Below are 17,349 nucleotides of genomic sequence, written 5' to 3' on the forward strand. Positions count from 1 at the left end.
CTAATTATTTGGCATTCGTGATTATCCAGTTGGTCGAGCTATCTTTGTTTCGTTCCACACTGGTTCGTAACAGCATTGCATAGCTATTCAATCCCTGGGGACGCAGCACCCAGGATATTGTGCTGCATGGCTAAACACTTCTAAGGCCCCAAAGGCGAGACCTATAGGCTATGCCAATGCTTTGTGTGGCTTGGGCTCCACACCCTCCCTCCTTTGTGTGGCTTTGGCCCATCCTGCGTGTGGTTTAGACCCCTCATCCGCCCTACTACTTATCTGTGGTTTGGGCCCCCACCCACCCTCCCTCCTGTGTGTGGTTTGGTCCCCCACCCACCCTCCCTCCTGTGTGTGGTTTGGGCCCCAACCTGCCTTCCCTCCTGCGTGTGGTTTGGGCCCCCCTACCCGCCCTCCCTCCTGTGTGTGGTTTAGGCCCCCACACCTGCCCTCGCTCCTGCGTGTGGTTTAGCCCCCCACCTGTCCTCCCACCTGCATGTGGTTTGGGCCGCCACCCGTCGTCCTTCCTGCGTGTGGGTTTGGCCCCCCACCCGTCCTCCCTACTGCCTGTGGTTTGGGCCCTCCCACCCATCCTCCCTCCTGTGTGTGGTTTGGGCCCTAGCCCGCCCTCCCTCCTGTGTGTGGTTTGGGCCCTCCCTCCTGTGTGTATTTTGGGCCATCCCGTCCACCCAGTGTGTGTGGTTTGGGCCCTCCCACCCACCCGTCCCCCCTCTTCCATGTGGCTTGGGCAGCCGGGAGCAGATGCGCGCAGGAGGGAAGCCTCTGGTGTGCCAAAGGCAAGCCTCTGCGCGTGAAGGGCACCAGTGATGCTGCCCGTGGTGCATCTAATGGTAGGCGACTGTACTACTCCTGGGAAAATGTAATGAGCTTCTCTCCTAAAGGAGGTAAAGGAGTCTGTAGTTTCCTTTCTCCCACTTACACCTTGGTGCATTAATGTTTCCATTGTAATTGGCACCCCAAATCCTACCTTGGACGTGGGAATGGTTTCCCGCCAGTATGAGGGTACACATAAGGCTAAAGGGGTCCTAAGTTATGAAAAGCTTCGGTGTGTCCTGTTGAATGCCCGGCCGATGGTTGAACATAGTACTGAATTGCATGAATTAATTGCCAACCAGGATTTAGACTGCTTATTTGTGACTGAATCTTGGGCTAAGGAAGACTCAGGACCAGAATGAGTAGCAACTACACCTCTTGGTTGTTCTTTGGTCCGTGTTGATCGTGCTACCCGTAGACGGGGGAAATTGGCAATTATATTTAGAAACTGCTTGAATGGTACTTTTCAACCTGTTGGAGCTAACATACAGGATTTTTGTGAGATAGTGCAGTTCAGATTAAAAACTAAGAATAATCTTCCCTTTTCTGGCCCTCTGGTGTTTCGCCCACCCGGCTCTAGTGGGCAGTTTATGGACTCCAGGGATAAAATTCTCAAACCCTTTATTTTCAGCTCTAACTTGACTGTTTTAGGGTATTTTAATCTCCATCTGTAAGATTTGGAAAGTAAAGATGTTAGTACATTTTTAGATCTAAGGAGTAAGTTTGGGTTCTTTCAGTTGATCAACCTTCCTACTCAGATGGCTGGACGTACCCTTAATGGACTTTTTGTGTTTAATTTTGTCTTGGAGATAGGAACGTTTCTTTCGCTTTTCTGGTCCGACCACTCACCTATTAATTTTACCCTGAAATTGCGGATGGAACAATTGAGGATACAGGGCAACCCAAATTCTTTTAGAAGCTGTAGTAAAATCTCCCAGACAGAGTTGGAAGAGGCCTTCGATGGTAATATGGTAGCTAATGATCTTCCTCTTGCTGTTACACCAGAATCGTTTAATACTTGGATATCTGTGGCCATTGAACAAGTGGCCCCACGTATAGCTAGCCACAAGAGCCAAGGCATCTGCACCCAGGTTATCTGATCATTTATAGGAGCTTAGACGACAATGCTGTACACCAGAGCGCAGGTGGAGGCTTACTCCAACTGCAATAGAGAAAACTAAACACATAGATATGCTGGCGATATATAAACGAGGCATTTTTCACGCTAAAGCCAATTATTTTAATAAGACGTTAGCGACTGCTAGCAACACCCCAATGCACTTTTAAAAGTTGTAAATGAGCTTCATACTGCCCACTCTGCAATTCTCAGAGAATTTGCAAAGTTTTTGTAATAAGATTGCTGAATATTTTAAAGAAAAAATTCCAAATATATTTTCTGGTTTTAAGGAAGACGAGGAAAGCTCTTCCCATGATAAGAACATGGAGACTCCTTTAGATAAGGAACCTGGGACAATCTGGTCTACCTTTCCTTTCATGTCCTGCACACAAATTAAAGCTTCCCTTGTGTCTTTGAAATCAGGCTCCCCAGAGGAACCCTGATGCCCCCCCCCGCACCCCCCCTACCAAGAGTACTTCAGTTGGTCCCTGACTTGATTAATACTTTCTTGGAAAGAATATATAACCAGATACTTGTGCACAGGAGTTTATCCTCAAATTTTGAAAGAAGCCTTTGTCATCCCTATTAAAAAGAAGCCGAATGGAGAGCTAGATGGTTTAAAAAATGTGCACCCTATTTCCCTTCTGCCCACCGCGGCAAAACGTTTTGAAAGATATATTAATCCGATTCTGTCACGGTTCATTTCCACACACAATTTGTTAAATTCTTTACAAACTGCTTTTTTGTAGAGAGCACAGTACTGAATCTGCCCTACTAGCTGCGGCAGACAACATTCGCTGTCAGTTGGACCAGGGTGGGGCTGCCATCCTGGTAATACTGGATCGGTCTGCAGCATTTAATACAGAGTCCCCCTCCCGCCTGGTACCACGCTTGCAGCAGATGTGGGTGAGGGATACCGCACTGGACTTAGTAAGATCTTTTCTCGCTACCAGAACTAAGGCGGTTAGCTGCGGGCACTTCACGGCAGAACCCTTCTGACTTCCTTGTGGAGTACCACTAGGGTCCACACTCTGCCCTACTTTGTTCAATCTATATGTTGCATCTTTGGCAACTCTGGTAAGGTTGTTTGGTTTCCAGGTTTTATCCTACGTCGATGTACCCGATTATTGTCTCTGTGTCTGATAATGTGATATCAATGGCAGAAAGATCTTCTTTTTATTCCTAGGGATCACAGAATTGCAGTGGCCATTGCACTCATCACCTCTAGCCTTGACAACTGCAATGCACTCTACTTAAATATTATTAAAACCTCACTTAATAAACTCTAGATTATTCAAAACGCTGCTGCCCATCTCATACTGAACATTCCCAAGTGTCAGTCGGTGAGGAGGGCTTACACTCTCTTCACTGGCTTCCTGTGAGGAAGTGGGTGATATTTAAAGCTTTAAGCATGGTCCACCGGGTCCTGCACCAACAAGGATCGCTTTAGCGTTCCAATGTAAACACCTAAAAGGCAGCTAAGGTCTTCTTCCCTGAGGAAAGTGTTTGTTCCGAGTGCTCGAAAGGCGAGATGGAGTGGCCGCACCTTCTATGTAGCGGTTGCCATATTGTGGAATACCTTGCCAATCCACAGTGCTAGTGTAATTGATTACATTGCTTTCTGTAACAATTGATAGACTTGGTTGTATTCCCTCCCTTAAGTGCTCCGGCTGCAGATTGCTCCTTTCTGATGGCAGCACTCCGACGCCTTAGGCCATAGTGCGCTCTATAAATCAAAATCAAATAATTCCACATGGTGGGACTTACTGGCTTTGCCAGTGTGTGTTTTTAGAGTTTCATTAATTTGTACTGCTGTCAGTCAGCATGGTAAGCATAGGATTCTTATGTTAGCGCAAGAAGACAGAGAAAGAGCAACAGAATTCTTCTTCCTGTTCCTTTCTGTAGCTATGTATGTCTTTTTTTACAACTACAGCCTTTTACCTATAGCAAAGCCTTATCTCTTTTTCTGAAGGGCCGTTCCTAACAAGGACTTCTGAAACGGACATCTTCTGCATGCTAGTTTTGTAATTTTTTGGTCTGGCACTGAGACCCCTCTAACTTCCTAACAAATCTCATATTAGCCTCAAATTCAAATGGACGCACACTTACACGCTCTTCGTTGTGAGTGCCTGCATTTTGTTTGTACCTATATGTATCTCTGCCTAAAAATGTACTCTTATTAGTGTCCTGGATGCTGGCCAATCTGTGCGTTCGTTTTAAGGCTTTTTTTCTTTTGCTGATGGGCCACTTATTATTATTTTATTTGTAAACATGTGCATGCCATAATAGGGGTCAGCATTTTTAGTTTTAATTACTTTTACATTTTGAATGCCAATTGTGAATGTTTGCAACAACAAACAAAATAGAACACTTGATAAGGCCTTACTTATTAGCTTTGCCAATTCTTTTTTATGTCTCGGCTAGCGAAGGCTGCGCTTGCGCAGTCTCGCTCGCGAGATTTAACGTTTTAGAAGTGGGGCTTTAACCCGCCCCTCTTCTTCCCTCTTCTCCATTGGCTGGCCTCTTAAATGCTGGTCAGCCATTGGAGAAGAGCTTTGTCTCTCCAAAGAAGCCCCGTCTTTTTCAGATTCGGGGGCGTGTTGTTTACTTTCTTTCTCTCCTCTGGAATGTAAACATTCCAGCCAATGGCAAGAGGAGAGAAAGAAAAACACGCCCCCGAATCCGAAAACGACGCTGCGTTTCTCCAAAGCATTTCTGCTTGACCTCGGAGAAAGGCGGTGGTGTGCTCGTCCTCTTCCCCTGCTCTCGGCTCCCTCGGTGCTCCTGTGTACGGCTGCTGCTCTGGTCTCCTCCCCCTGTCCTCTCTGGCTGGCTGCTGTAGATCAGCTTGTAACAGCTCACGGGTGGCACTATCTACCAGGGCAGTCCTCTGTTCCCACCCTAAATAATGTTGGCATCATGCTTATTCTTGCCTGAGGGTGTTCAGCGCTGCCTCCGTGCTGCATACTTCGAGCTAGGCAACAGCATCGAGCGCTAGGAAACTTCTGCGAGCGCCCAGCATGACCACGTCGTATTTCACAGACAGAGGCGCCGCATTCCTTTGGGTTTATGCGCGCCCGAATGCAGAAGGGTTCATGTCTGAAGAAAGGCTCCTTGGCAGGAGTACTTCGCACGGTCTGATTTACTACCCGCCGCTGTTTGCAGAGCCCAGGGCTGACAGAACAGAGTGTGAACGGGGAGGAGAACGAGCCGCAGATCTAACCATCAGCATATTTGAGGGGTCTATGCCTAGTCCTTAGAAACCGAGAGTTTCAGTGGATGGGAGGCCTGCTTGAGTGACCGCAGTCTAGGAAAGGCAAAGAATGCAGTGATTACGAAGTAAATGTATGGACAACCGCGAAGGGAGTGAGCGACATGGTCAAGAAGAGGCTTCACTCAGGCACTGTTGTAAGGAGCAAGACAAGAGAATAACAGTTCAACTAATCAAACAGATCTGCAACAAACCGAAGACGGAGAACGCGTATTAGTAATGATGACACGAGAAAAGTAAGAGCGCGTCAATAACACAGACTTTTAAGATTTCAATTGGGGGCTGTTAGATATATAGAACATGAAGCTGGACACTGGGGCGGTCACCCCAGTGAATTAAAATGCAACGTGTTGGTGGGCAGTTCCTGAGTGGCCAGGGAGTGGTTTAAAAAGATGCATCAAAATATTGTTTTGCAAAACGCAAGTGTTATCTAGATAACGACTCGAGAGTCTTGGTAATATTTTTTTCTTGAGCTAGCTTTTCCATGGAGATCAGTCTCAGACAGGAGGGGCCCTGGTGCTATTTTATTGCAAGGGGACGGAGGGTTCGTATATAACGAGAAGGTTAGAGGCTGAGCCACAAATGAAAATTGTATTTCTGAGAATACCCAAAGAGAGGGGAGAATATGCCCTGATCGCTCCCCGCCATCAAATGTCCACCATTTACCCTGGTTTTCGTCATACAATCAAAGTGTAACTCACAGATAATTATCTTGAAACCAGATGTGAATACATTGTGCTGTATTCAACCTCCAGGAGGGAAATTCCCGTGCCCTCTGGAAAGTGAGTCATTTTATCGGCCCATCTCTATGTCACATTTTGCTTTTGGTTCACAGTAACACTTTATATATTTGGGTTAAGAAAAACTGGCCGCCTTTTTTGACTTGGTTACTTCCATTATGCTCAAAGATCGTCTGTCTCAATGACTCCTTCAGGTGTGTAATTAACAGTTATAACTCTCTTGAAACAATGCCTCTGCCAGTGCTATTTTGGACAGTAATGTCCAAATTCATACGTTTTCTCCATGAATAGGCACAATTTCAGGCAATACATTCTGGAGCATGCCAGGATTAGGTCTTGTCTGTTAACAGAAAATTCTTTGCGAATAAAAGCACAAATATTGCCTGGACCTTGCTTCTCCTCTCAGTGTTTGCTTTTTCCAGGATGTTGTTTCTTTTTCTTTTAGACAGCATATTGCTCTTGCCTAGTGCGTAATTTGTCGCATCCAGTTGTTTATAGCAGGTCAAATTTTGCCCAAAATAAACATTTCTGCTAATTCGACTGGAATACTTCCACGTTAGAATACTGATAGCGGCCATCTTGGATTGGAGCATTTTTATGGTTAAGGCTGTACTTGCACCCATTTTTTTGAATTGTAACATTTTCTCAATTAGTCTGACATCTCTTTCTATGCTGTCAGTATCGCATAAAGGTTGATGGACAATATCTCAAGCAGAGAATGACCACACAACGCGTGCTTGCTTCCCTGATGGCCAGACTCAGCAACGTGAGGTCTTACCAATGTGCTTTGCTGTTAGCTGCTTTTGCTGCTCTGCCCTATGGCAAACGAAAAGGACAGGAATGCACTATATCTATCAGATACGACGCATTCCTGTCCTTTTCCCCTGCACTGGCGCATGATGGGCTGCTGTGTGCCAACACAGGTTGTACCATGGTGCAAGGCTGCCTGCGTTGAGGGGACGATTAGTTTTGTGCAGGAAGGAAACCTGCACAAAAATAGGTCTCGCATTTGAGAGAGATTAAGCTATTGACATTGTAAATAACAATGCCGTTTCTTTAAATGTTTTAAAAACAAAAACATAAACAAAAATAATGTCATGAGCAATGCCAATAGCTCTAACTTTAACAATGCCAAGGCCATTGCATTGTAAATGCTTGTTTACTGCTTGATGACAACTTGATTATGTATTGTAGGGAGGTTTTTTCAGTATTCGATGTTTATTTTCACTTTCTTGTAATTTTGCTGTATTTCAGTTTACCAGTTGTCCACATTTGAGTCTGACTCCTCTCAGTTCGCGCAATATAGGTCTCGGTATTTTGTATGCCCCTTCCCTGCAGCCATGTTGTGCCTTCATTTTGCTCCTGCCAGTTTGACTACACACTGCGCTCCTTGACGAATCCCCCCCCACCTCCCCCAAAGAGTAGACCGTCCCCTTTAAATAGCCGAGAAGCCTAATTGGTTTGCAGTGTTTTAACTGCACACTAATTTCCCCCCTCTTTGTATTCAATTACATCCCGACACCATCCTAGCCCCAATAATTACACTCCCGCCTTTCCCATTACTTATCATAATGACTCTGTTTTGGCACAGTATTGGGGGTAAGGCGTGCGGCGTGCGTTTACCCTCGACATCCTCCGGTCCCCCTAAAATAGAAACACAAATAGAAAAGGAATTAATTGAGGTGGCAACAGATAGTTAATGGTGCTGATCAAGTTGCGAATGGGGGTGTTTTAATTTGGGATTTGTTCGGGCATTGTAGGCTCTCAACGCGGTACATTACTTCGCAGGCAGCAGAAGCACACTGTCCCCTTGGTCTGCCGCCACCAGCCCAATCTTTCTGTGCTTTTTAATTAAAAAGAAATAAAAGGCAGACAGAAAAAAGATGGGGCTGGGAGTACCCTGGAAATTGGAAGTGTGCAGAACATCTATGGCTCCTGCTGCGGGTCTTTTAACTCCCTCTCGCCTCGGCTGCCGGCGGCTGGTGTGAGGAGTCTTTCTGCTGAGAGAGACGATTGTTCCTGAGGTGTGTTCTTGCCTCCACAGGTTCCTTTCAGCCCCCTTAGGTTATCTAACACCGAAGTATCTCATGGAGCAAAAATCAAAGACGGTCAAATGTTTAAAAGAGAGGAAATGAAACCTTGTAAAACTATTAATGTTTTAGTAAGGTCTTTGGTAGGTTGGATGCTTGAATTGCATTTAAACTGGGGACTTGTTTCTTATCATCGACAGAATACATTTACTATTTATGGCTCTATCATTTATTTCAGTTTCTGAAAGTCATAACTCATAGCTATGACATCACACCAGTTGATAACAAAACTGGTTATCAAGTGTTGTGATGTCTTAAAGGCTTTACAGGCCGGGGAACAGGGCACTCTGAGAACCTGTCAGTGCAGCGCTGCTTGGCTACTTAGTGGGTTTTGGGCAGGATAGCCGGTAAGATATTTATTTTTCACATTTACATTAGGGCGGGGAAGGCATGTTTGTATAGCTTTCCCATTATTCTCTGCCCATGCGCAGTAGTTGAACGCAGGGGCAGATGATTTTCGACGCCATACATTACATAAATTTATAGATGGGTAAAAAGTGAATTACCGGGATGTCTTTCATCTCTAGGTTCTGAGTGACATCATAGATAACTCCAGCATCTCTCCTGTTGTCTATTTGACGTCACTCGGAACCCCTTGGTGAGAAACATCAAAGTAATTCCCTCTTACCCATCTATAATTCTATATATTAATGGAAAATAAATATGCTATTGAACTTAAGGTAATTTCTAAGTAGTCGCGCACATTCCAGGTTGAGCAGTAAGGTAGTTCACCTCGCACTTTAGACCACTGAAGTGTGCTGTTGGCCTTGTGTCCCTGCCTGCACATTCATTCATGGAATGCAGAGGCAGTGTATAATCCTCCTGTCCACGTTATTGCTTTGCCCTCTAGTGCAGTGTCATTTGTGCTTGGTTGGAGCCCGGTAATAGACATATTTAGTCTCCACGCAGGACATGAACGCAGTGTTATGGCCAGGCTATGCCCTACCCTTAACTAACGCCATTTGCAGTTAATATTCCGGGCTGGTGCAATACACAGCTGGCGTGGGCTCTTGACCTAGACCTGTAATTGCTGCTTGTGCTCTAAAGTGGTATTTCAACCGCTTCGTGTTTCCAGTTGCCCCAGGCAAGTCTCTTAGGACCTCCCTTTTCAATACAAGGAGAGCTGGAGAGACTGGGCCTTATTGCGTGCTGCAGGGGCTGCACTGTGCAGTTATGGTCCAAGTTCAATGTAGTTTGAGTTGAGGTTTAAGTAATGGCAGGCTGCTTAAATAATGCTGTTCTGCAGAAATTTTCTGGGTTTGGTTTTTTGCTCGGTTCCTTTTGAAATTGAAGGGTGTACAACTTTTCTAAAATGTAATATTTCAATATCGGTCATGTAGTTAGTTATTCATTTGTATTTGAATAGAATGTGTTGGGAAGAGGATAGCTAATGTGAGCACCAGATATGCCCCTTCTTTGTAATCCATTGTAGTGTTGTTGGTCACCTTGAATATCCATTTCAAAGAAGTGCCTGATTACCTTTTCCGAGGTGGTGCGCACCTGGGCACAGGCCGTCCACGCATTTCAGACACACTGATGCTCTACAGAAAAAGCAGCGCATACACTTTGAGGTTGATATGGTGCTGTCTTACCAAAATGCATAGCAAAGGACTAATTCTTTTTGGCTGTAGGCCACAGCTTTGTTCACCTCAAGCATCAAGCTGCCATTTATCCAGTGATCATAATCAGCTTGCACGATTTTGAAAATACTGTGCAAAGTTGGCAAGTAACTCTTCATCCTCTTCAGGCATAGATGGATTTGTTCCATTCTTACTCAGATTTTGATGAGGTTTCCAGATTTGGGCCCCAGAACTCGCATGTTCTCAGCACTTTGGGTGCAATTAATTCCGATGGCCGTCTGGTAGTCCCTTCAGAGAGCTTCATGTCTTTTAAGGAGATATTGAGCAAGGTAGTGGAAGTCCTTGAATTGGCACAGCCCTTGGCAGAGGTTAAATCCAACCTTTGACTGATATTTTGCAAAACTGTTGTTCTATATTGGAACCCTTTTAATGAGATGTTATTGGATTTAGATATCTCGCTTTGGAATAAACTAGCCTTCCTCTGTGAAGTTGCTCATTGTTCCTCTGCTGCGGGATCGTGTGAACAATCACTTCGCTATAATGGTTAATATTGGTTTTCGAGGTGGCTTGGCAACTCCTTGGAGCTGGTCTTGACACTAAGAACTCGGGGCCAGGACTGTGGGATACTCAGCGGTCCTCCTTAGGCATGCTTGGTCTTTTTTCTTTGGCATTCATGGAGATGCTTTGGGTGCAACCCTTGATGCTCAAGGTCTTCTCTTGATTGAGCAGACATTCTTATAGATGACACTACTACAGGATGCAATGATGTCCGATTGGTGTTCCTATCATCTGGGGATAATTGGGAGATATGAACATTTTACAAGATTCGTCAATGCAGACATTAGCACCTCTGATGTTCAGATTTTCCTGCCTGCCTGCAGCTTTGGAGATCCTCGTAAGATGCTGTTATCAGAAGCAGCAGTTTTTGTCATTGTCATTCTAAGTCGCACCAGGTTGATTATGTCCGGGGGGGTAGGAATGGGAGAGCTTGGTAGAGTGAGTGGTTGTGTTCTGAGAACAGTGTTGTTGAGGCTGCATCTGTATGGAGGTGTATTCTGCTGCAAATCTCGTTTGTTGCTCTGTGTTCCTTTCGGCCACATGATATTCAATTCCTAGACAAACTGATGCATCTGTGTTTAGTCCATCTGGAAAAAAACCTGTCTGGCAGTGTGTCCAGAGGCCCCTGACTCGAGATTTAATCTGCGGTTCTGTATCTTTGGCCTAGTGGCTTCTTAATTCGCAGCTGTTTGCTTCATCCATGGCAAGGGATGATGCTTAAATTACTCATTGGTTGATAGTTTGTCATGCGTATCTTGCACACTTAGAGTTACGGATGGGCTTTGCATTTGCCTATTGTTAGTTGTTGAATATTCATGTTAGTGGCTTTGTTCCCGAAGACATTCTGGTAGGACCATGATGCTCATTGAGTAACTGTTTTTTGACAGGCAGGTCTGCACTCCTTGGTTCAAGTGCTCCGCCTCTTGTTTTGGGAGGAGGTACTTTGTGTTTGCTTCATGGTTTTTGCTTTGTTTTAGGGTTATTGATGTTTGGTTGCCTGTTGCAATCTATGAGGGCCGTCTATCACAAGCGTGGAAAAGGGCATTGTTCCAGCTCTTGATTCATATACAGTGTTGGTCAAATTGGTTGCTAACTTGTTGACCTGTAGTGGAGGGACATGTGTCTGAAGTCTGTCCCTTATCTTGTTGGCGTGTGGAGTGCCTACAGGCTGGATGCGAGTGGAGTTTAGTTTGGCACTTGGTGCGCTCTTTCCAGTGACTGACCGTATTGTGTACTGTTGATGGCGAGAGGTATACGTTTGTTGCCATTGCCCAGCCTTTCAAAAGTCATGTCTTGGCTTATGGTCTTTTCCTCAGTGTGTAATATTCATCCTTTATGGACTGGTGATTCTCAGGAAATACATTTTGTCTCTTGAAAAAATAGACTTTTAGTACAATAATAAGTTGGAATTAAGGGTCTTTGCCTTCTGTGTTGTAGTATTAGGTTTTGTAGAATGGGGCATATGTTTGGATGATAGTTGAACATCATGACATCACCTAGTCACCTGAAAGACAAGACCATTTCTTTCCTCCCATTCTATGTGCTATCATCAAATTCACATGCTGGTTGGCAGCAAAGGATTACTCTGTTCCTTGTCGCTGGTTTCATTCTTAGCATAGTCTTGCGGGAATAACTGCTGTGTGTTTGGCTCGCATGATTCTTGTGACTTCTCTGACCCTCACCTGAGGGTTTATTCCTTTGGTATTGATTCAGGTGAGGCAGCTGCAGATAGAAGTGCTCATCAGAAGAATAAGTTACACTTGTTTGGTAACATTGTTCTTGGTGGATACTCTGCTTACAGATTTCTTACTGGCCCATTCGCCTCCATTGCCTGAAGAGTGTTATTGGGTACTTATTCAAGATCCAGTATAGTTTTTGCACTGCATTTATGTGATCTACGTCAAACTAGGGCTTGGAAAAACAGAGGTGAACTGAAGTAAAAGTGCCAGGGTGGCACCATATACCGCTCCACAACTTCACATTTGGGGAGGTATGGAAGTAGTGTTCGGGGTGCTGCACAACTTTCTGTTGTGGCAAAGCTATTTCAACTTTTCCAGATCCAGTCAATGCCTTGAGTATATTCAGATGGCGTGGAATCTGAATGTAATTACACTATCCTTCAGAAATATTGTTACCCAATGTAAGTAGCCTACACTTTCGCCTTCACTTTTATTACCTTTTGGAACATTGCTGTGAAACTTGGTGTCAGGAACCCAAGTTCCCGCTTTCCTTACTGTGTCAGCCTGTGGGTAGCGGTTGGTGTGCTCCCTCATGGGCTGTACTTATCAGGTTCCTGGAACGAGGTAACATGCCAGATTGATACATGTAGGGTTCGGGCAAGTGTGAGGCCAACATAAGGCCACCTACCTGACGTCGAGGCTGTCCCACGGTTTCGGACAGGTCACAAGGACCTATCAGTCTAGTATTGTGTACCTTACTAATAGGTTAACGTGGATGCCTGGTGAACATCTTCTTGCACGAATTTTGCTTTGGTGATTGCTTTTTGGATTCTTGCCCATGATCATTATTTAAAAGAGAATGCCTGAAAAAGTCTTGATAGTTCTCTATAGTTGGCCTGTTGGGAGCCTGTTTTTTTTATTGAACTTCATCTCTCATAGGATATTTTTCTCCGTCTTCTTAGATTATTTGATGGACAATACCATTCATGTTTCTTTTCTCAATAAACACCTTATTTTGCCCGGGACATTTTGTACTTTTCTCTGGTTTCTATAGTATCCCAGCTGATCATCTCATTGATGCTGGATGCGTCACTATTTATGGACGTCTTTTCTGTTACCATCATCATGTGACGCCTGGTGGCGTTGTTTCACTGTTACTTACTTGGGGTCTGAAGAGTTCTAACTTCCCGAGTATTCAAGGAAGGAGCCAAGTTAACTTTAGTAATTATTTGCTTTTTCTTACTACCAGTGCTTGCTTGTGCTTTAAAGGATCAATAGCTGGTATCTTCGCTCCTCAAAATTCTCACCTACACATCCTTCTTCCATGCCTGTTAGCGGTGCTAAGATTGCAGCCACTGGTGTCACACTACGAGTGGTAAAACGTATTTAGAGTTTGAAAACAGGAGTTGGGTGCATGCATTGATCTATTCTTGCATCCAGACCCAGGTTAGTGCCTGACAGAATGCTATGGCCCTTCTAATGCTAAATCAATATAAGCCGCTGTAAAGCAATTCAATGAGCACATGACTGAAAAACCATCTGTAGCGTAAGCTAATTGTCAAGAATACACTATTTTTTTGTTAGAGTCAATGCCTTAGAAAACTGTTTAGAGACGTCACCTCAGATTTCCTGCTGGCTGTTTAAATGGTCCTCATTTGGTAGCCCGTTTGTCAGAAATTGAGACTCTTCCCTAATGCAGGAGCATCTCTAGTCTGCCAACTGGGAGCGGCAGCGTCACTTACTGTCTCAACCTCCCCTCCACTATCTTCTTCCCTCAGGCAACTCTTGAGGCAGCAGATCCTTCTTTCCATGATCTCACGTAATGACAACTTGTCCTCGCTTTTGAATTCAGTGCTCAATGGCGGTCTTGCGCTTCTTGCAAAGGTGGGGAGCCTCCTGAGATCTCCTTCATTACGCCATTTCCACAGACACTCTATCCTTCTGTGCTAAGCGTGGCTTATTCAATGGACACAGACAGAATGGACGGGCCACAAATTAGTTCTACCTCAAAGCTGGCAGCCCAAACACATTCCCTCTTATTAGCTAGCATCACCAACTGTTCTACTTGTACCTTTCTACATGGTGCATGCTTGCCTGTAGCACGACTTTTCACTCATTCTAACTATCCAGATGCAAGTGTCTACCTGCTGGACCTCAACCACACCGCTCGACTAGTGGGCACAATGCTCAATAAAGGTTTGGCTAATGTTGTTCATTGGATAAAATATATTTACTGTCATGGGAGGGCATAATCCAAGCATTGAAGCGGAGACAAAATACTTCAGAAGAATCTCACATCATCCAAAATGTGTGGTATGGCTGTGAATTGTGCACCATGGAAGGATTATGTAAATCAGTGTGCAAATAAATCTGCTCATTGGAATCGGTCTTTTAAATCCAAGTGAAGCATAATACTGCTTTGTTACATGTAAGATCCTGCTGGATGGAACCCCATGTGTTTAATTCTTCTTGCTTTCCCTGTTGGAAGCACCTTTTAGATTCTTGGTCCAGGATTTGCTCTGAGCTCCATTGCAGTAGATTAACTTGATATTACAATCGTTTTCCTCAATTAACCTATCAACAGTTTCACCTGTTTAGATTTTCTGGCCATATACAGTACATCATTTTTTCCTTGTAGAGCACACTACTTCTACCCGTGTCACCTGTAAATGCTACCATTTGTTTCAGATATGGAAATTAGTCTGAGGGGAAAAAGTGATATTCCTTGGATCAGTAAATTGTGTTGAACAACGTAGTCCAATTTTGCTCCCTAATAGCTGAGGTCTGAAGGCTGTAACTTATTCACTTCGCCATATAATTCCCACCATCCTTGTAGGTTTTTAGTTGTGCAAATCCTTCCTCTTCCATGATACCAACTGTAAAAAGATAAATTGGTGTGCAGTTATTCAAAGGTGTCGACCAGTGAGAAAAGAGGAGGCTTCTGTATTTTTTTTTGGTAGTGAGTAAACTTTAATAATTGGACCCGCACTTAACTGCATCTTCAGCCATCACCTCCACTAAAGATATCTACATTATTGTGTTCAAGAAATGCAAGTTTTTGTGAAATAGCAACGTGTCCTGAAACAATAATTGGTTTTGATCTATGAAAAGTGTGAATGAAGAATATAAACTGTTGGTTTGGTCAGATTGCACTGAAAATGAAAGAATGCTGATTTACACACATTGAATGTTTATGACCCTGTTTTAGAGCAGTTATGAGTCACACCCGTGACTGCTTGCTAGCATGAAGGCAAATCATTCCAAGTGCATAGCTGTAATGCTTACTTCCCTTAATAACATTTTCTTTGATAGATATTTAAAGTACTTCATCATACTAATTAGCTCCTTTTTATAGTTCTCAATTAAGATATTTTTTCTTTTGCAAAAGGCATTTTTGTTACCTGGAGTACACCTGTTGGAAGAGATATTTCATGTTGTATGGCCTGTTTTACGAATTCAGTTTCATTAAATGTCCCTGATGTTCTTGCAACCCAGAAGCTGATGGGGGGGGGGGGGGAACACGAGTGGGCCACACATATGTTGTTGCATCTAGGCCAGGTGTTTTCACCTGTTTTGGTGCAATAGAGGCACTGTAATGTCAAAACATATTGATTACTTAACGTTGTTAACGTGGATGTTGAGGCCTTTAATCTCAGCACATGTCCTCTGATGGATCAGACCTCACCATCATCAGTAAATCAGAGTTATGATGGCTGGTTCTTTTTGTAAAATCTTACATTTTTGATCATTATGTCTGTTATTCAGAAAAGGATGGACCTCTTATGGCAAATGGTGCTACTTGAAGTGGGGTGACTTGTGTACCACCCATATTTGAAGCTGTTAGGGATATTTAATCCCCGTCAGTATTAAAAAGTTGACCCGCTTCATTGTTCACTTGTAGGCACATATACGATAATGCAGTTGAACGATTGTGGAAACAAATATATTATTTTCTGTTGGATTATTCTAATCTAGTTGCATTAATGAGTCATATGTTAGTGATATTTTGTCAGATTCTGCTAGCCGATTTTATATATTTTTAAAATATATATTTTTAAAGAATTTTTAGACCTGAAATAACCGGTCGTTCTTCAGCTGGGCATTGGCTGATTCATAGAATTATGCTCATGAATCTGGATCTTCGCATCTGTGTTGCTATTTTCCAATTTTCCTTTTTTTGGGGGGGGGGAAACAAATGTTGTCTGTAAAGTAATCTTGAACAGTTTACTGGGAAACAAGACTAAAATAGTGACTTTACTCTGTTACTCTTTCTGCCTAGCATTTCCCACATATGATAGGCTCTTGAAGCTTAAACACTATAAATATTTTTAAAATCGCCTTAGTTTGTCCGGTTAAACAGTAATTATTTCTAAAGTATAGGTAGTTGTCTTCAGTTTTTCGTCATGCTTTAGTGTTGATTTTAAAACTGCAGGAGTTACACCTAGCAATTTGTGGCTATGTCAACGCTTCTGATTGGAAAAAATCGTGGCAATTCCAGATCATTTCAGCTTGCCCATAGTTTTACTACTTCTTCAATATCTGCACTTTAAGATATTATTTAAATGTTTGATTATATTCGTACTAACCTTTTATCCATTCTGAAATTAATTGGTTAATGGTGTTGATGAAACTCAGGGTGCGTAGTTGGCGGGTTTCTTAAACTGGTGAGTATGTAAATGCACTTTTGAGGAATTGCCAATAGCTTGAGGTAAAATCTTTCAGACTAACCCTCAGCCACCTGCTCCCTTTTTCATTGTACGGAATGGGAAATGACTGGTCTTTTGTTTGCCTTTCAGCCTGATCGAGGAACAAAGAGACCCCGAGAAGATGAAGTGGAGAAAGTTAAAGCTATGCGAAAGCGTGAACGTATTCGGCACCGAGAAGAAGAACCTACTTCTGTTGATCTGGTAGAAGATGAGAAACGCAAGCTGCTTCAAGTTACGGAGAAGGAGAAAGAGGAAGAGGACGATGCAGAAGTAAGGAAGAAGTAGTTCTTGAAGAGTAATAGCAGGTTATTTTATGCTTGTGAACATATCAAAACATGCCTTTCTAGTTGGAAGACCTAATGACGTTTAAAACACTAGCTGAAAAAACAGTCCGTTTTCTTTGTTTGTTGGCTCGTTATTTATTTTTTTGTAATATCCCCTCCTTGCTCCCTCATTATATCATTTACTCCCTGACGACATCTCATTCTCTTGTTTCGTTTCTAGCTCCCAACCTTTTTCTTGTTACTCACTCTATGCGGCATCTCATTCTTCGCACTCCTTTGCATCTGCTGTTAATCCTACCTTGTGTTTTGTTCAGAGCCCTCTTAGAGGCTTCTTGCTCATTCCCATCACCCGCTCCACTTTTACTGAGAGATTACTCTGGTTACCTCTAGTCTGGCCCCTCACTTCATATTACAACTCAATCCATCTTTTGGTTTCTGTTACCTACCTCACTTTCAGTCTTGCTGTTCCTGTTTCTCACTTACCCATTTATGCTCCTTT

The 17,349-nt window shown here is 43.5% G+C and overlaps 1 protein-coding gene across 1 annotated transcript in view; it reads left to right on the plus strand.

Moving 5' to 3' along the window:
* The window catches only part of CTNNBL1 (catenin beta like 1), a 460,868-nt gene that overhangs the window by 130,317 nt on the left and 313,202 nt on the right, over positions 1 to 17,349 (plus strand). Inside the window, exon 2 of the mRNA XM_085619195.1 lies at positions 16,657 to 16,836. Coding sequence (XP_085475321.1) covers positions 16,657 to 16,836 — 180 coding nt within the window. The remainder of the gene's footprint in view (positions 1 to 16,656; positions 16,837 to 17,349) is intronic.

This window comes from Triturus cristatus, chromosome 7 (genome assembly GCF_964204655.1).
Source record: "Triturus cristatus chromosome 7, aTriCri1.1, whole genome shotgun sequence".
Taxonomy (NCBI): domain Eukaryota; kingdom Metazoa; phylum Chordata; class Amphibia; order Caudata; family Salamandridae; genus Triturus; species Triturus cristatus.